The sequence below is a fragment of the Nipponia nippon genome, unplaced genomic scaffold (genome assembly GCF_047370975.1).
Source record: "Nipponia nippon isolate SJK-2023a ecotype South Korea unplaced genomic scaffold, ASM4737097v1 scaffold_11, whole genome shotgun sequence".
In the NCBI taxonomy this organism is placed as follows: domain Eukaryota; kingdom Metazoa; phylum Chordata; class Aves; order Pelecaniformes; family Threskiornithidae; genus Nipponia; species Nipponia nippon.
Genome location: NW_028262302.1, coordinates 20,814,091 through 20,833,404, shown reverse-complemented (window position 1 = coordinate 20,833,404; position 19,314 = coordinate 20,814,091). Strand labels below are relative to the sequence as shown.

The 19,314-nt window shown below is 38.1% G+C and overlaps 2 protein-coding genes across 5 annotated transcripts in view; one reads left to right on the top strand and one right to left on the bottom strand.

The window, feature by feature from the left end:
• Positions 1-4,809, bottom strand: part of TDRD9 (tudor domain containing 9) — an 87,062-nt gene extending 82,253 nt beyond the window's left edge. For 2 of the 3 annotated variants that reach the window (XM_087747005.1, XM_087747007.1), the window contains exon 1: positions 4,619-4,809. In XM_087747005.1, the coding sequence (XP_087603131.1) occupies positions 4,619-4,785 (167 nt within the window). In that variant the 5' untranslated portion in view covers positions 4,786-4,809. Of the gene's footprint in view, positions 1-99; positions 230-4,618 lie in introns of those variants that run through there. The other variant, XM_087747006.1, reaches the window with a different exon arrangement.
• Positions 4,810-5,288: 479 nt separating this feature from the next.
• On the top strand, positions 5,289-10,362 carry ATP5MJ (ATP synthase membrane subunit j). 2 transcript variants are annotated; one of them, XM_009467189.2, is made up of 4 exons: positions 5,289-5,656; positions 7,300-7,423; positions 9,265-9,285; positions 10,163-10,362. In XM_009467189.2, exons 2-4 carry the CDS (start codon positions 7,300-7,302, stop codon positions 10,186-10,188), a joined length of 171 nt encoding a protein of 56 aa, XP_009465464.1. In that variant the 5' UTR covers positions 5,289-5,656; the 3' UTR covers positions 10,189-10,362. The 2 variants fall into 2 exon arrangements, with proteins under 2 accessions (XP_009465464.1, XP_087603987.1); XM_087747861.1 differs by lacking the exon at positions 5,289-5,656 and adding an exon at positions 5,698-5,990.
• Positions 10,363-19,314: the final 8,952 nt, after the last annotated feature.

Below are 19,314 nucleotides of genomic sequence, written 5' to 3'. Positions count from 1 at the left end.
TCATTATATCTGCACTCAGAGCTGGTATAAACTCTTTGCCCTCCTTTTGTGCAGCTGTCGGTTTGCGGATAAGTAACAAAAGTGTTGATCTCAACTTACTCTGCCCTACTGATGCAGAATAAAGAGTATCAGATTCTTTTCATGCAGTTCTAAACAATCCAGACATGGATCCCTGCATGAGGTCAGGATGGTTTGAAAGAAAGGTTTTTCCTCACCGATGAAGTTCAACTCTGGGGAGCTTTAAGGACCTTTTCCATAAGAAAGAAAGTAACAAGTACTGAGCATATAAAAGGCATTAGCAGAATTAATATTACATTGAGAATTAACATCCACAATGCTGATTTCAGAAAATAATTTTTATTTAGTCAAACGTGCAAGATTCCTGCAATGGTAATTCATATAAATTAGTTTCTTAAAACGGTACCTTCACAGCTTTCTATTGGAAAACGGGTGAAAAAAGCCCTACAAATTTAGCTTCCAAATTTTAGTTTATGGAGAAAGGTAGGCCAGTAAACATGCAAGGTCCACTTACCTTTATGATCATCAAAACAGGTAGGAAAAAAAAAAAAAAACACCAAAAACCACCACAAAAACAACCCCACAAGATGACCACAGATACAACTTATCCATTCTTCATAAATTTCACTTTAATGTAAGCGAATGCAGTCTTCTAAGTCCAGAAACAACGACTATCAACTATAACATATGCTAAAAGGCAGATGCTGAATAATAGTTCAAAAAATTATCTAGGCATCACAGCCAATTCAATGTTAAATACCAATGCAATGCTAAGGAAATGCACAAAAAGGCTTACCTACTTTTATATGCATGTTATATTGATGAAACTGATACCAGGCTACTGCATCCAGTTCTAGTGTCCACACTTGGGGGGAAAGAAGGGAGAGAAACTGAACTGGAAAGGGTACAGGAAAAAAAAAAGCAGAGAAAAGCACAGAAAAAGCAAAGGTGTAAGAGCAAGAAGACAAAGTAAAAAAGTTAAACATGTTTTAAAGAAATCTGCTAGGTTTACCGCAACATGCTACAAAGAATCTGTACCTCAGTCTGCCAGCGAAAACAAGCTATTTTCTGGAATTTAGCTTACACTTAGATTTCAACTATATCAAGATAGCAGTAACATGGCTGTAGGCCAGTCATCATTTCTCTGCTGAAGATTACTGCCTGAAAACTCAACTGTTTCTTTAAGCACTTTTTATTTATGTCCTACATGATTTGCATGAGGTGATCTGAACCTATATTGTTCTTTACACTAACCCGACTGATATTTCTGACGCAGGCAGGCAGCTGACACAAACCACTCCGGTGACAGAAAAGCAAGTGGTAATCATTTCAAAGAGCACCTGTACAGGTGTCAGGCAGAACAAACAGCATGCAATGTTTTTAGGCAAATAAGCTGGCTATAAAAAAGGGCTAACTTAGTGAGAGAGACACCTTTGAAATGCAAGAAATCAAAGAGAGAATAACCACCTTTTCCACACTTAAGCCTTTAAGTGTTTTGACGTCAACCACAATTGTTTTGATAACAAGGAAGGATTTAAGGGTCTAAATTTCTTTTCATTCAGTTCAACATAATCAGAGGAATTAAAAAGTTAATCAACGAGCTATTTAAGGATCAAAATTCCAACCACAATTTCTGAGAACTATTATCTTTTCCTAACAAGCTCAATTACTAATACTGCTATTCTAGAAGTAGTTCAGATAACAAGATAATCTTAAAAGTCTTGGAAAATGAAGCATCATTGGTAAAGGAAGAGAACACATTCTACATCTCTTTTTAAAGGAGACCTGAGGTTTTTAGATCCTATTAGACAGTCTCAGTAACATTTTTATAAAATATTAGTTATTACACACACTTGTGTGCAATAACACACCTGTTATTACCGTCACCACTTTGGTATTAATCCTACACATTCTTACATATGAATTTAGACAAAAGAAGTAGGAAGACAGTCTCCATCAATAATTGTGTGTCTGGCTTGACATAAAAATAAATAAGCATCTGAAAAATTTGAAATAATTTTGGCTTTGATTTTCCCAAGAAACAAACCAAGAGTTTTGAAGGAAATACTAAAATAAACTATTACGCTACAAGCAGCCTCAACAAAAGGAGAGAAATTCTTTTGTTTTCAGCTCTTCAAACTCTTTCTTAAGAAGCCAGTGAATCAAATCTAAGCATTTCCTACTTGAATCTAAACCTTCTCAAGATTCTTCAAGTTTTGCAAGAACTCTCTAAATGTAAGCACATTCCTGGAACTGTGAAACAGAAGCATGTATGGAAACAAAACACATCTAAGCAAACAGAGGTTCTTTTCATTTTGCAGCAGCACACATGTGCACCTATCACCTATGCTCAAAGATTTTATACATATCTAATGATGAGCAAATTCTGTCCACGCTTACATAAATGGCTATTTAGGATGCATATCCCCTCCCCTCTCTTTCTCAAGTGGGAAAGAAAAAAAGAGGGGAAAAAAATCACTGTAAAAATAACTTCTTTCTGTTAACATAACTGTCAAACCCCACAGTTAGGTTATCTGGAAAGGGGTATCTGTCTAACTAAAAATAAAGATTTACCTCTGCCTAGGCACACAAGGTTTGATGAATCTTGCTAATTTCTTCATGTTACTTAGTAGATTTCGGTGGCTTAGTGCTCAGTGGGGTTCAAGAATCTCTTGTCAAACCCTTTCCAAGTACTACAGAAATGTATTGACACCTAAATAAAGACCAAGAAGTCCCAGACATCTCGTACACACTGGCTTTAGGAATTACATTCACAGTAAATAACCTTGAAAAAATATAAAATTCTGTCTGGTCACTTCTGGAAAATTTTAACTACATGCCTAAAAACCAGTAGTTCTCAGTCAGAGATTCAGAGCTTGCTAATGGCAGCACTTTTACATTAAAGGATGAGAGAGGAGAGATACTTTGACATGCCAGTTTTGCCCTTTCCTTGAAGCAAAGACAGAAACCGATAGCATGAACAGTCTCTGCTGAACTGTCAGAATATCTGCTGTTAAGATGTCAGGCAAAAGGTTTGTTCTTTCTCAGAAGCCAATGTACACCCTTTACACTGTTCCTGAAACACAGTGACCCACACTGCTATACATCATACAGGAAAAGAAAAACACTTGCTCTAGACTGTACCTCCAGCTAATTTTGAAAGAGACTTTAGCATATGAAAGTGCATGCAAAACACTTTTCTACAGCCACCACAGACTCACTAACCAAATCTGATCTAAATACTAAGATTACTATGCACTGCCACAACACCTTTCAGTTTAGGCAGCATCCAGAGGAAAGTATTTTTTTTTTCTTCCCCCAATATCCAGACACTAGTGAAAAACCAAGTGTACTTGGCTGCTATGCAAATATACATACATTTCTCCTCCTTGGCTGTAAACTCTGCCATCTGAGAATAAAGCACATCCAAGGACTGAAATGCTAATATACCTTGAACTAGCTTTACCCTGGTAACTTAATTGCTTCAGATAGGTCACAAGAGCAATGAACATACACAGTTTAGTTAGAAAACACACAACAGTCGATTTAGGACAACAGATGGTAAACTGCTGCTCAGAGAAAAGAAAAGCTCCTACAGGGAAGCAAACAAAGATTCAGTTTGGAATAACTGAAAACATCTGCTGTAGGTGACATCAGTATCTTAACTGCTGGAAAATTACTGGCTGGAGAGGAACGTTAGAGGAAGTAAGAAGAACAGATAACAAATAAGTCAAATTTTCACAAATTTGTAGCATAATGAATTAAACTTATCAACAAAGTTAGAGGGTAGGTAACACCTACTTATTATTAAGAATGTTTGTTTACAAACTTTGGTATAAACAAAGCACCAATCTACTCAAAAGTGCTTACTTATAAATAACATATGAAACACTACTGGTGAAAAAATTTATGTACTGTAAAATAATTATTTGACATTCAAGGATCAGACACTGAAAATAACACGACAAAAGCCAGTAATACTGTTAATGGGCTATGAGGGGAAAACAAAGATCAGCCCAAATGAGCAGTGTTGCTCATTGATTTAATAGTTAATGCATAAAAACACACTCTGTGAGAATATTATTCCCTAATGAACAAATAAGTTTACTCCTGAATCTCATTTTATTTATCACTTGCCACTGCCAAAACTCCTACACTACACATCTGAATCAGAATAAACCAAGCCTTTTCTAACTGTTCCACGTTTTTTCAGCAGCACTTGCTGCAATTGCACAACAGCACTAAAGGACTTCAGAGGAAGCAAATCCTACACATCGCTTGTCTAGTGATAATCAATGGAGGTAAGCAGCGAATCAGAAAATAACTGAAGCATTAAACCCACAAAAACACACCTATCCACACCTGGACTACAGCCGCAAATGCTACTGAGGGCGTTAGGCTAGAATCCAACAACCGCACCACCCCGAGCCCACACAGAGCGGGGGAGCCAGAGGGGGCAGCCAGAGCCTGGGGAAATGCACTGCACAGCCGGGGCCACGGGCACAGACGCGAGAGAGGGGAGGCCACCCGTGCCCTCACAGATGGCCCTTCACCCCGGGTGTGAGGTGCCAAGAGCAGAGGCCCGGCGCCCGGCACTCACCCCACAGCCGTTAACGGCTCCTGTGCTGCGAGGGGCTCCGGGGGACGGCAGAGGGGACTGCACAGGGCGCCGGCCTGCACCCCCTCGCCCAAGAACTCGACGGCAGTGACGGCTTTGCCGATGGTGAACCAGTCGCTGATCTGCTCCCCGGTGAGCTTCCGCAGCATGATGGCGGCGGCACGCGGCCTACCGCCCGCGCCTCGCACCGCGACCCGCACGCGCCTGCACCGCCCTGCCTTCTTCCCGCCCTCGGCCCGGCCCCGCCCCTGGCACGTGACCAAAGGGCCAAGCGCCTCGCTCAGCCGCCGCAGCTGAGGGGAGGCCGCCGCCCTCTTGTCCCGGCACGTCCAGGTCCCTGCCGTGCTCTTCCCAGGCTAAGGCTCCCTCCCTTGTCAGCCACGAGAGGCGCGGGGCAGTCAGTTTCCCCCTCACACCCACAAAACAATGGCCGAGAGCTGCTCTGGGATCCCGGTCGCCCTGTTCTTTCCCCCCGTCTGGAGGAAGTGGCCGGCAGGCACGTAGGCGCCTCAGTCCGCGGGAGTCTGACCCAGCGGGTGCCCCCGGTCCTCCAGGACAAGCTGTTCTCAAAGCGACATAAAGACTCGCGGCAGGCCCTTCCCGGCATTGTTCCTTGCCCAGGACGCGGGCTGTGCTCCCTTCTCAGGAAGCAGGAGTGAGGTGCAGAACGCGCAAAACACTGTGGTGAGACGGACTCTAGGACTGAGTGTGGGTTTCTACAGCGACGTGAGCTCTGCGAAGGGCCCCGCAGCGGCTGAGGGGGCGCAGGGACGTGAGGGGGCTGGCGCGTCCTGCGGGGCCGCTTTCCCCGCGCCCTCCAGGGCCTGAGGAGCGGCGGCGCGGAGCTCGGGCGGGACCTCGTCCTCCGCAGCCGTAGGGGGCGCTGCGCGGCGGCGGCGCCTCTCGGTCTGATACCCTCGCTCGTTGGCGCGTCCTTTCCCAGCATCCCCCGCGGCGGTAGCGGAGCCCGTCCCCGCTCGGTGACCTTCGCTGGCGGCCCGCGCGCTCCCGGCTCTAACGGTGGGTGTCGGCCCAAGCCAGCCCTGCCGGTTGTCGGCGGGCATCTCTCGGGGGTGTCTCGGGGAGGCAGCTGTGGTTCAGCCTGGGAAGGGAGCCCAGCGGCGTGGCCGGCGGCGCTCGAGCTCTGCCGTTACCCCCCTCCCCTCCGTGCGGAAGGAGCTGTGTGGGTCAGGCCCCGGCGGGCGGCAGGTTCCCCGGGCTGCGGTGGGGTCATGGCGGGGAGATCAATGAGAAAGCAAATTTAGCGTTGTTCCGGATAGTTTTCAGAAAAAAGGCCTGAACAACGCCGCGTCCTCCGAGGCCTTGAGGAAAGGTCTCTGCCGGGTTTTAGCAGGTTAATTGGAAATAGCATTGCTTATTCTCCGTGTTTGTTAGTGGTGGGAAAATCCTTTCCTTCCTTTCTCTTCAGCCTCCTTGTTTGTTAGCAGTAATTCTGCTATAGCAGAATATCAAGGCATACTATTATGGCACTATTCATCTGAAACTACAAATACTGGAAACTTTGGGGGAGGTGCAGTGTTCTTAATAGTATTGGTGAAAGCACAACACTGTTTCAGGAAATCCGTCCACAATAATAAATTTGATGGAAGTGTCTGTCCATAAACAATTAAACATAAATGTAGGTTTGTCTACAATTATACATTAAGTGCCATTAAGATGCTTTCATTCTTTAAGAAGCGCCTAGATTTTTCCAGTTGTTTTGACATTGGCTACCCTTGCATCCTTTTCTCTTTGATGCTTGCCAAAGGATGCTTTACATTTAGTAATGGCAAATAAGTAAGTAAGTAAGTATTACCTCATAGAAGTTTAAATTTGCTTTTCTTTCCTGGGACTCTGGTTTACCATGTACCGTCCATATGTGTATATAGCTGACTTTACTGGGTTGTAATAAGTGTAAATAGTGACTTTATTGGGGTGAAGTGCTGTATGTAAGACAGTAGAACATGTGGGATTTCAGTGCAATGTGGTGCAAATGTGTACTAACATGTTGTGTGGGAGGTAGGGTAAGCTTTATTTTAAAACATCTTACAGTTTTCTGTTTGTCTAACAAAGCTGCATAGAAACGAAAAGATCATTGATGGGCTTCTTGCTCTTGGGGCATATTTTGAAAGTAAAATATTAATGATAAATCATGAATTCAGTAGCTTAGCATCATTTATTTTGCTATTTTGAATAGAAATTACCATGTTGGGAGAGACATCTTAGCTGTGGGGGAGGGAGGGAAACTAACTTGGTAGTGCTAAGAAGGAGCCTCTCTTGCTTCTCTGGAGCAAGGCTTTCCTCCTGAGAGAATCTGGAAACATTAAAAAAAAAAAAGCTGTCACTAATAGGGAGAGAGGAGCCTAGCTATCGCTACTCTGTAAATGCTCTGTTGAGTCATCTCTGAACACTTTCATCAGCTGTAATTTATTATTTTTTATTGTCTTAGCCCATAAATTGTAACCTTAACTCTGAATTTTCATTGCTTTGCTTTGGAATAAGTACTTCTGCGTCTTTGAGGATTTTTTTAACCTGTAAACTGCTGCTGCTATGTATCAGGAGTATGTATATACTTAAATATATATGTGTATATATATTAAAAATACAGCAGGTAAGAATACAGTTGCAAAACTCACCATGGGAAAACTTCTTGTGATTTTCAGATGGTGCAGACCATGTTTCCAAAGTCATGGAGAGCCATGAAATTCTACTTCACTACCGTGTATCAAGAAATATGGGTTGGTGTAGCATTAACAGCTTATGTCTATTACAAAATTTCATATGGCGGTAAGTTACACATTATAGGCTTCATTAGCTGCTACTTTATAGATAAGGTTTATAGATGAGAATATCCTTAACAGTTAGAAATCAGTCACTGAAAATATCGAGCAAATAAGAAATTAACGCTTTTACTTAAGGCCAGGTCTTTGCCATAAAAATTTAGAAGTTTTAACATGCTCAATGTAGAAGGTTACGCTAACAAAAATACACAAATACCAATACTCAAATACCAATGTAACTGTGCTTAAATTATGAACATTAGGTAATGTAGGAGTTGGTTTTAAAAACACACATCTAACTTGCAGTGTATAGCCAGAGGCTTCTCCTGTAGATTTGGCCTGAAGGGGAACATAAGACTGTTTTGAATTTTGATTAGAAATTTTTTTAGAATCCTCATGGTTTTGAGGTTTTGCTCAAGATCTGCAAAAAAATACAGTTTTTAAAAGGTTTTCCCATGTGAACTTGTGAAAGTTAAAAGCACTTAGTTTATTTTGGGTTGATGCACCTGAAAATGTGAGGTACATCACTGAACATTAAAATATGTGTTACTTCGTAATATTGGATCGCTTTCTCAGAGGAAGAAACAGCATCTAATGTGAAAATAAATTTGAGTGGGCCAGGTCCCTCAAAGCAGAAGGGTACAACAGATTATGGTGTCGTAAAGGTCCTGTTCTTCAATTTAGGCTATGCTGAAAAAATTCCAAGTCAAACCCTTTACTAACTGTCATGAACAATTAAATGTTATAAACTGTAGACAAACTTGACACGGAAAGGAACCCCTCACTGTGGGAACAGCTGAGTGATGTTACCTCAACATTCTCTAGCTTTGTCCAAATAACTTGTAGCATGTCCAAAACTGTTACATTACACTTACAAGCTTGAGTAAATGTAAGTATTTGAACATCCAGAGAGAAAAAAAAAATAGTTTAACTTTTGCTTTAACTTCTTTAATTTCAAAGAGAATTCAAATTGACAGACTGTGTCAAATTTGTGTTCATGTCATGCTACTTTTATTTTCATTTATGATTTAGCGAATAGACATGGTGGTGTAGGGTTTTAAGGGCCAAAACCTTGATACAGGGCAACTGTATGTTAAACGTTATTTTAAAGCAAAAATAGCTTTTAATAGCTGTAGACCTTCCCGCAGTCTGGGGAGCAGTTTTGCAAATGATACGTATGTTTGTAGAAGCGTATGTTGTAGAATAACTTAAATTGGAAGGAACCTCTTCAGCTCACCTGGTCCAAACCACTGCTTAAAGTAGTTAGATCAAAGTTAGATCAGGTTGCTCGTGGCCTTATTCATAATTCAAATGAATATTTCCAAGGGTGGAGATTGCACAGCCTCTTATGACTGTCTTTCTTACGAAGAATTTATTTATTTAGTTAGTTAGTTATTTTTGTCTGATCACTGTGATTCAGTATTTTAGGAGAACAATTACAATGGGAATGTAAAATAAGCTATTTTACTTACAAAGGAATATTTTAAAGTGAACTGTATTCTTATCACTTCAGTTTACATCTGTATGTTGTGTATGTATCTCCATATATTATGTAAAATAGTACCATTCTGTATATGTTTCTTTTGAATTACAGCAGCAGTCTTGATGGCTACAATTTCTAAATGCATGAAGTCTTGGTTAATTAAAAACAAACAACTTTTAAAACATCAATATAACATTTACTGACATGTACCATGGAAAATACATGCTGTACGCTTTCTATATCTTGTTCAAGCTAAATTAAAAACCATAAGTAGTATAGTCTAATTGAAGTTTATCTGCAAAAAATAAATAGGAAATGTCTTTTTAAACTGTCATTGTTCAGCTTGTTTTTTCTTTTTTTTCCAGGCAAAAAAGCAGTGGCAGACAGTAAGTATTAAATATCTAATACCCTGTTGTATTTCTTAAATGAGTGCAGCAAAAATTAGTTCAGCATATTTTATGTAAGTTTGGGGTTTAAGTTATGGATTTAGAAAATGCTTAAAGACTACTTCAAAATATGTAGTTTTGGTTGTATTGATGGTTTTATAACCTAGAAACATCTGTGAATCTGCACAGGTGCTATCTCTGTCTTAAATTGTCCTTTGCATAGGTTTTAGGAGTAGAATGGAAGTTGTATGCCTTGATTGGGTGGGGAGGAACTCTTTTAAATAATAGTACCAACCATTTAATGGAATTACTTAAATCAGCACAATCTCAAGAGTAGCTATTTTAGCTGTCAAGAAACTAAGAAGTTTAAATTTGTATTTTGAATTTCTATTTCTATAAAGTAGTGTTCAGGTGTTTATGGACAGTTTCTTCTGACACCACATTGGAATTTCATTTTTTCGTGAGCTGCTATATCTCAGTTAACTTTGTGCACCATGATAGATAGCCCATTTGCTCCCAGTTGAATTGTATATGTAAACATTATTTACATTTTGAAATGTGTAATTTGTGAAAATACTACCCAGTAGACTTAAGGATAATAGCATGAATAAACTTTAATTTAGAAAGAACCGTAGCAAAACTGAGGAAGAATGGATGTTTGCCTATAATAGTGCTTTAAAATTTGCGAACGAGGATTTTTAAACTTGGCCAATACTATGTATGCTGTTCGAGGGTTTTGTTTTATTTGACAGGGCAGTTGAATCTGCCAGTTCTTGTGCTCAGATGTAGATACAGTTGACTGTTCTAGGTTCTGAACTACGTTCCTGAATTGATTTGCTCTACTGTTTGAACAGTCTACATCGTGTCTTTGTTTCAGAGTCCTCTGGTGCTGGCCATCATTAAAGACCTCTTCTCTTCTTGGGAGTATGAATTTGGTGGTTCGTCATCTTTACTGTAAATGAAGCAAGTTACAACTATAGGGAAGTTAATTCTAAAACTGTACCTGATCCATCTGCTGTAATTAGAGAAAGAATAAATCCATTGAGCAACAAGGAATTAAACATGTTGGACAAAGTATGCTGGAGTGTATCGTTAACCTAATTTTTAAAATAAGCATTTTTTTTGTTTCTACAGTTCTTCCAAGTTAAACTTTTTCAATAGTACTTTGAAGGAGACCAAATTTCTATAACTAAACTTCACAGAATTAGCCAACATTTCTTACAATAGCATTAAGCCTTTTTTTTTTTTCCCTAATGGTATCTTTTTTGACTAGAACTTTTGAAATACTCCATTTACTTTTAAAATGTCATTTTATAGTATGCCAAGTGTGAGGACTTAATTCTCAGCTTTTTGTCAACTTGTGGTGCAATAATTAAGGGTGCAAAAAGTTCTTTTTAAAACCTCACTTTTTTTAAAGAGTTCTTAGTTCTGCATGGTTTAAAAGCAAAAGCTGTATTGTTATTAAAACACCATGCAAAATATTTACAGAGGTTTTTAAGAAGTACATTGGCAACTATCTTTTTTTGTCCTTCATATTCAGTAGAGCTAAGGAATTATTCTTACAGGTTCTTCCTTTAGTCAGAGGAGTAAGTAATAACATGCCCATATTGTATGAGAAAATTGCTATTACGTGGGCCTTCATCTGCCATTTGAGCCTATGAATATCTCAGAATTTAAAGGGAATAATGAAATCACGCACTGTGGCAGCAGTTAATATGAGCATAAACAAACATTTTACTGACTTCAAAGAGTTTTCCTTTTTCCTGAAAATTTACAAGTCATTTATGTATTACTAGGATGGGTCATTAGTGGTTTTTGCAGATAGCTGTTAAAGTGACTCCATAGCTAGTATTATATTTTGGAGACTCTAGGGATCTATACAATCTTACAAAAATCAGTTTTCAGAACTGTACATACTGAATTCTGTACCAAGGATACATAGTGTATAAAACCAAAATTGGACTTCATGTCATGTTTTGTTTAAATTTAGCCTAATCTGTTTTTGAGAAGATTAAGAGGCTTAAGTCATTTTAATGACTTAATGCTTACGTACATCTTTTTAACTACTTCACTGAAACATCTTAAATCCTTCAGCTTGATTAAAGTTTTGCTTTTCAATCTCTCTGACCGCAGTATCTGGCCATAACTTAAATATTTTGTATTTGTATACTCGCTAACCTTACCTGCTGATGTTAAACATTCCAAACACTGTGTTGCCTTAAATTTCTTCAAAATTTATACTTCTGCTTAAGCTTAATAGCTATACCTACTATGAGTAGAGTAAAATCACCAGTCATATTTCTCTGAAAGCTTTTTTAAACAAGGCAGGTATAGCATTACTCAATTTGAAAAGAATAGGTGACATCTCTCTTTCATGCATTCTTGACCTTTCTTCCACAGTTTTCCTTGTTGCCTCTTCCCTTGATATGTTTTAGCTGATTCCTTCATCACTTTCATCATTTCTATATGGGCTTTTCAGTGTTCTCTCACCACAGAAGAATGAATGAGAAGTAGAAAGAACTCAGTATTTGTTTCTTTACATAAACCCCAAAGCATCCAGAAGAAGGGAACAGAGGATAAAAACTAGAAGAAAATGGAGCTTCAAATGAACAGATATTAGGCCAGTGGTGATTACAGGGTGGGTCAGAGGTGCGGTATAGTTAATAAGTGGTTCAGATGGAAAATTTATGCCAGGTAAGGCAATTTGTAATGCAAATTTATGATCACTAAGTTATAGTTCCTAAGATACTACACATACTTCAAATGACCTGCTTTAGCAATTTTCAATTACAGAGCTGAGGAAAACAAGTCAGGGAAAAAACATTAAAACCATTAATCACTGCAGGATTTGCTTCACCTTAGCTAGAACCTAGGACACTGGGATTGAGCTACATCAACATGCTGTCTGATCTCCCAGACATTAATTGAAAAGCAAGAGGAGCTTCTGCTAACCTGCCCTTGGAGCACAGTTAACTGCACTTAACCTACTTCAACTCTTAACACTTCTTGATATCTGACTTGCTTGATTTTCTAGTAGGGAAAGAAAGTACATATGGGCAGCAATGTCTGGGTTATGAAAACTACAATTTCTACTGAAATAACGCTGTCTGCAGCTGGTTCTTCCATTAGTGCATCTCTGTCAGAAATTTCTATGAAGGTTGCAGAATATTCCTTCCTGTTTGTGATTCTTAATATACAAATCTCTGCAAAAGATAAGGGAAGTAAAACTGGTGTTTATATTTAAATAGATTTTTTTTTTTTGAGTAGGATACAGAAGGAGGAAATTAAGAGGAAATAAGTCAGTGGCCTGAATGAAAAGCAGAAATCAACACATGCATAACGTGTAACACCTGTAGTACTACCTGTATACTTTCTGCTCCTCTATGCTGAAGCATACCAGGTAGTATAAAAGACCATAGAGGAAAGTTGGCTACGGCATTCTAAGTGCCATTTCTTATTTACAGTGAGGTGTGGAAGGAGTAATTAGGTTTCTTTGCAGCACTAGCGTTTGGAGTGTAGCCCTAGGTAGGCAAAGGAGTACCCTTGAAGTGAATACTCTTATTTTAGAATGTGCACCTTTTTTTCTAATTTAGCTAAGGTGATTTGTAAAGCTAACTTAAAACAAAAAGCTTTTTTTGTTTCAGGCAAGTGTCTATATAGACAAGCCTCAGGTCCCGAACAAAGCCATTTTCTATGCAAATGATTATTTAAGATCAGGAGTTTAATCCATGGAGGTAATACTCATCATGATTCACAATTAAACACTGGTAGGGGAAATGCTTACAGCTCATTGACGGATCATGCTGTTTCCATTTAGCTGCTGTCTCTTTATATTGCTGACATGTCTAAAATAAGAGGATTATATTTAAACTTTGTGTAGTAAAATAGTGCAGCAACTGTGTTTTTCATTTGTTGCCTGTGATAAGGCATCAGCAATGACAAAACCTAACTGTTTACGTTTGCAATGTTAGTGAAACAACAAATTCCTATATGGGTTGAAAAGCCTCATCCAATTACTGCAGCACCATCTTGACCAAGTTTTGCTGTGGCACTGGTTAATTTTTCTTTTTTTTTTAAATCAACACAGAACATGAAAGCTCAGCAGTAGGGAGCTGTATTCGTAATGACAATGCTAAAGCAAGGTGTGTTTTTTTTTTTACACTACAAGTACTTCTGTCTTTGCCTGTCCATGCTTGGTCTTACTTATGGCCAGGATTTCTCATTCTGGAGCTCTCGGATTTCTAGAACGTTTTCAAGTGTTGTCCTCTCAAGAGTATCCCCTGCATGCTAATAAAGTATTATGGCATACTCTAGGGGAGCAGCAAAATGCAGTCAGAGCCAACAAACATTAGTCACAGGGCCCAACCTACTTAACCTCTTTAATGGCTAACTTGGAAAAAAACCCCAAATGTCTATTCGTGTTAATTGAGATGATGAGTAAAGTTGCAGGAAATGATCCAGAGTAACTAAAACAGCTGAACTAGTCTCCTGTTTATCTGAATCATGATAGCGAACCACTGTTTGTAGTACAAATACAGCCTGATACAGAGCTGGTATGTATATGTGTATTGTACTTTCAGTCCCCAAGGAAGGAAAACTATCAGGTGCTTGTTAGACACAGGTGATTATATGTGACATCACCACCAGATGGCTGAAATGAAACTAACTGAGGAAATGAACATGTGAAATCTCTATTGTTCCATTCACGGAAATCTGTAAAGCTACTAGGAAGGAAAGAATAGTAAGATGGAGATTCCCTGAGGCATTAAATATGTTGGTTAACAATTCGGTAAATGGAGGAACAAGAAGGGACAAGATAGTGCTTGAACAGCAAGCTCCTCATACTATAATTCCATGACCTTTAGCAACTCACACTTAGCAGCTAATATTCTCTTTACTTTAAGAATATAAAGCCCTGTGACTCTGATTTGGTAATTTATAAACAAGGAATTTCTGTAGTCTGCTCCACTGCTGCAGGCAAGGTACTTGGAAACAATTACTCTCCCCTAACTCAAAATGAACTGACCACCACAAGAATGGATTATTTGGAAGTTTTAATTAAATTCTGTTAAGTGTACTGTGATTTCTTTGGTTGTGGTTTAACAGTATGAGTACTCTGGCAGCTACACCAGCTTGTGGAGTTTCCACCCTTATACCACAGTGCCTTGCTCCTCATAGTTATGCTGATACAACTATTTGTGAATCAGATCAGGCAATTTTTCATAATTTTAGGGGGGTTTCCCCTCTAAAATAACAAAACAAGCACTCGGGGTTTTTTTTTTTTTCTGTTTTAATTTGGATCCATCTCCTGATCCTGTTTATAGCAAAGCTGCTTTATAACTTGCATTGCAGCACAACAGCATTGTTTTTTTTGCAGAAAAGGGGCAGAAGAATCAGAATTTCTAGCTTCTCATTCACTGACCCAGCTTTCCTAAGTCATTGTGTCCCTTACAATAATTTAATGTAAGTTTCCTCCTCATAACCCAGCTACGCACATGATCAAAGTGCTGTCTCTCCCATAAGAACTGTCATCACTGTCAGCACTCACAGGAATAAAAAGAATGCAGAACTCCACCCTGTATACAAATCAGGAATGTCAGCTTGTGCTTCAGCAAAAAGGCAGAACCTTGCTTCCTTCCTCTGTGACAGCACATCGCTTTCTCAAGTTTATAGTATCACTTAATTGGGACAAACGAACAAACAAGTAGGGAACAGGGAGAACAATTGTACCACAATATCCTGATGCTCGATACTTGCAGGAAGAATACTTCTAGTAATAAAGAATAAATTTGAAAGTGGTTCTTCAAATTATATTATTGGTTATCATCAAATGAAAATACACTCTTAATTATTATGACCTTCAAAAACCTAAAGTAACTTTTTTAAAATTGACACGACCTTTAACTACTTTATATCCATATCATCACAGTAACTTCAGCTATCTGCTGGAACAGACAATAGAGATTTCTTCAGAGCTAATGAAGTGTGTTTGCTAGGAAATGATAATAGGGATTCTGTGGGTGGTAGAACTAACAGCAGTATACTGAATGAATCCCATCTGTGATGACTACTTCTGCCTACACAGATTTTTCTGCAGTATCAGTTGTAGTCTTCATTTCTTGTTTTAACCTGTTGTGTTTAGCATGCTTTTGATAATATTAAGAATTGCTGCAATTAAGGGGGAATTCTTTAGGTATGAAGTAGAAACTGTTGTGAGATTTTTCGTATGGAATGCTATATAAACAAGCAAAATGGCAACAATTAAACTGAATCCAACCAGAGTACTATGGGAGGAAAAAGGGGGGATTAATAAAATGGATTAGAATGTGAACAGGCATTTGATACAGGACCAAGAATACAGGGAAGGATACCCTTTTTTGGGGGGGTCTAACCAAAAGCATTTCCACTTTTATAATTAACTCCATTATTTATCTTGAGGATATATATAGCAGTCTCAAGCTATACTTTTTTGCAGCACTATTACTGACTCTTTACTCTTAATGCTTCAGGTATACCTTTTAATTTAGTGTACTTGTACAGAAAAAAAGCCTTGTTTAAATTCTCTTATACTTGACATTACAGGTCTCCCCTTATACTCTTTATGTTGTATTCTACATATCATATCACATACAGCTTGAAAAGAAAATTCTTTTGGTCCCGGTTAGGACCTCAAGACACGTCTTTAAAATAATAAGCAAAAATTAAAATTGTGCATTTCTTTCAGTAAGCCAAAAATTGGAGACATACCAATTTTAACAAAGGATCTAATTCTTGTTTCAGTAAACACCGAGACATAAATACTGTTCAGCATACTTTGATTTAGTTAATTCTTTTGGAGTAATGCAACTAGAAAAGGAATCCTGCCAAAAATATTTTTACTTTGCTTTCAAATTATGTATTCTTATTAATGCTAACTATCACACCTCTTTTTAAATTCAGGCTACTAATTTAAACATATACTGAGGCCTGTCTAGAAGGACAGAAACAGAAGGCAAGAAAAAAATTGTGTAGGACTTTCACATAGCAATTGGAAAAAGAGGAGAAAAGATTCGAGTTACTTTGCCTTGTGCTATAGCTTGTCCTTTTATAAAATAGAAATACGAGTTTTGAATTTGAGACATAAGCAATAGACAAACCTTTAAAAATCTAATCATCCCCAAGCAAGCAGGTTGTTATTGTGTGTACTCCTCCATGATGAACACACTCCTTTCTAGTCTTTCAAATCTTCTGAGGTTCAGCTGCATATTATGATATCTTCTTTGAAGAGATCAACCTAGAACACATTCTAAACACGTATCGGTGATACTTTTTCTACTGTCACTATTTCTAGGGCTTTTCATGGAATCATTTTCAATAGGGTTCCATCAATGCCCTGTAGAATTCATCTCCCTTTACTGTTGACATTCTTCTATTTATGCAGCTAAGAATTGCAGTAAATCTTGTTGTAAAGTTTTTATAACAGTAAAAATTATTCAGAAATAAGTTCCTGGAAGATTACAAACAAGACAGAGGCAAAATCAACTTGTCTCATTAATGTTCCCAGGACTAGAGTATCATTATTTTATCTGGAAAAGCAATATTTATACAAGCAGTTAGAAAGGAAGAACCTCAATCATCAGTAAGGCACAAACCCAGTATTTTTGTTTATAACATGGAAAAAACATCATTGCAAATGTGTTACATTACATCTGCTGGTCAGATTATCTGAGTGCAGCTGCTCTTCTATAAAAAGGCACTATTAAAAAAATGTCTGTGACAGGAGAACTCAGATTCACAAGAAATTGTATATACCTGTATAGAAGACAGCCATGCTCTGACAATTTTTGGTAATCAAAATGCCCAAAAAGTGATCACTTAAGTTTTTTGGGTTTTTTGGGTTTTTTTTTTGTTTGTTTTGGTTTTTTGTTGTTGTTTTTTTTTTAACATACATATATGTGAGTTAGATAGATAGATATATATATAGCACAGAAATGTCTTCCATAGAGGTGTATCTTAAATCATAACTATATCCTGCTTCACAACTGTAATGGTGTTTTATTTAAACAGATTCAATACTCTGTATTGTATTTTTGGAGGAAACTGACCTTGTGTATTCTGATCTGTAAAATGTGTGATGAGTACACACGGAGAAAAGCTAAAGAATGTTATTTCCAGTAGCATAGTCTTACTAATGTAGTTGTTTGAACACTAGGTATAAACAGATTACTATTTTTTTAAAAATACACATTTAATTTGGTTTATAATTTCTTTCTCCTACTATATGTATTCTTCCGCTCAGAGACATGTTTTTCTCTCCAAGCCTCCTTTGCACATCACCTTGTCTCAGTAATTGCTGAAAAACACCTTCCAGTGTATCCCAGGCTTCAGAATCAAGCAGAGGACTTTGCCACTATCCTCTTCCAAGCTGCAGTCCTTCAAGTTCACCCATTAGCAGGTACAACAGCAGGAAGCATGAGCTCCATTACATTATGCCCTCTGCATGTTTTTTCTTATAAGATCTACTTACCTCAAGTAAGCTAACCAAGAAAAAGACATATTCTAGCAGAAGATACACATTTCAAATTAGGAATTACTGGGTTTGAATATGAGAGTAACACAAATTTAACATGAAAACAAACATGTATCTGATCCAGCAGTAAACATAAGAAAAGAAAGTAGATTGTTTTCAATTACAGTAAATAAAGTAGTTGCCTATCTTAAACAAGGAAATGATGGTTAATAGAAAAGTTGAAGATTAGCCGCCCACCATTTTTGCAGCATGGGGTAAAAACTAATCATGTATCACAGAATTCTGCATTAGGCCTTTAGCTGAGAGAGGAAATATTTGAAATCACTTCATACAGAAATTGTCAAAAACACTTGAGTATTTGACTCACTGAGTCATGGCTGAGATACCTGAGAACAATTTTAGACACAGTAACAAATTAAATGGCTGGACTCAATCTTAAAACATGACCCATCCTTTTTCCCCTCAAACTTCAGCAAAGTGATACACCCAAAACAAAGTCGCATATAAAAAAAAAGGAGTAGAGCATGAAGGATTAATTTGTTACTCTATCCCCTCACTAATTAATTTTTCAACTAATTGTCTGTCATCTAGCTAGTCACAGATACTTCCATTCATCATAGGCATATTGAAAATTTAAGAGAGAAGATTTTTGTAAAGAAACATCTTGAGAGCCCAAATGCTGATAAGCCTAAAGGTACAAGCAGAGAGAACCTCTCTCAGGACAGTTTTATTTTCTCCACCCCTTTGAATATAGTGGTTTCATCATTATAAATTACAGAGGAGCAGAACAAGATTTTCCATCTGTAAAAACAATGGCATGTAATCTGTCTTTATAGAGCTCTATCTTCTGTAGCTACAACATAAAAAATTAACAATACCTATTAGTGTAAGAATTTCATGAAAGTGTATAGCAATACATTCCCAATGAGGCCACAGCCTTCTCCACTAAGTACGCTCTTTTGCATCATGTGTAGTGGATTAAGCATACAATTTATGTTATTGTTTAAAGAAATTACATCTCTAATCCACCAAATGCAGGGCTGAAACACATGATGCATCAGACACTCAAATCCCCAGGAAGTGCACACAGCTATGCTATATATAGATCATATGGCTTCGCTCCTGCTTTAATTCTTACACTCCTTTTCAGAATGATGCACTGAGTGGATTGTGCTATGGAAACTTTAGAACATTAGTCATCTAGTCCAGCATACATTACTTTAGAATATTACAAGGTAGTGATGAAAAAGTCTCTTTCTCCTGATCACGTGGCTCAAGTACTGTATACAAAACAGACATCAAAGTATTTCCTTTAGATTAATATTTATAGTTTATCTCTGAACAGGTTTGGTGGGGTTTAAAATGCATTGGCTGTATATGAGTTCAAACATGGCAGCATATGACTACTGTTCAGTATGAATTCCGTATTGTTGCAGTCTTAGGAAGTGAGCTTGATTCTGGCATGAGAGGTTACTTAAGGCCACAATAACAAATTAAAAGACCTTTCCTTTAAATATACA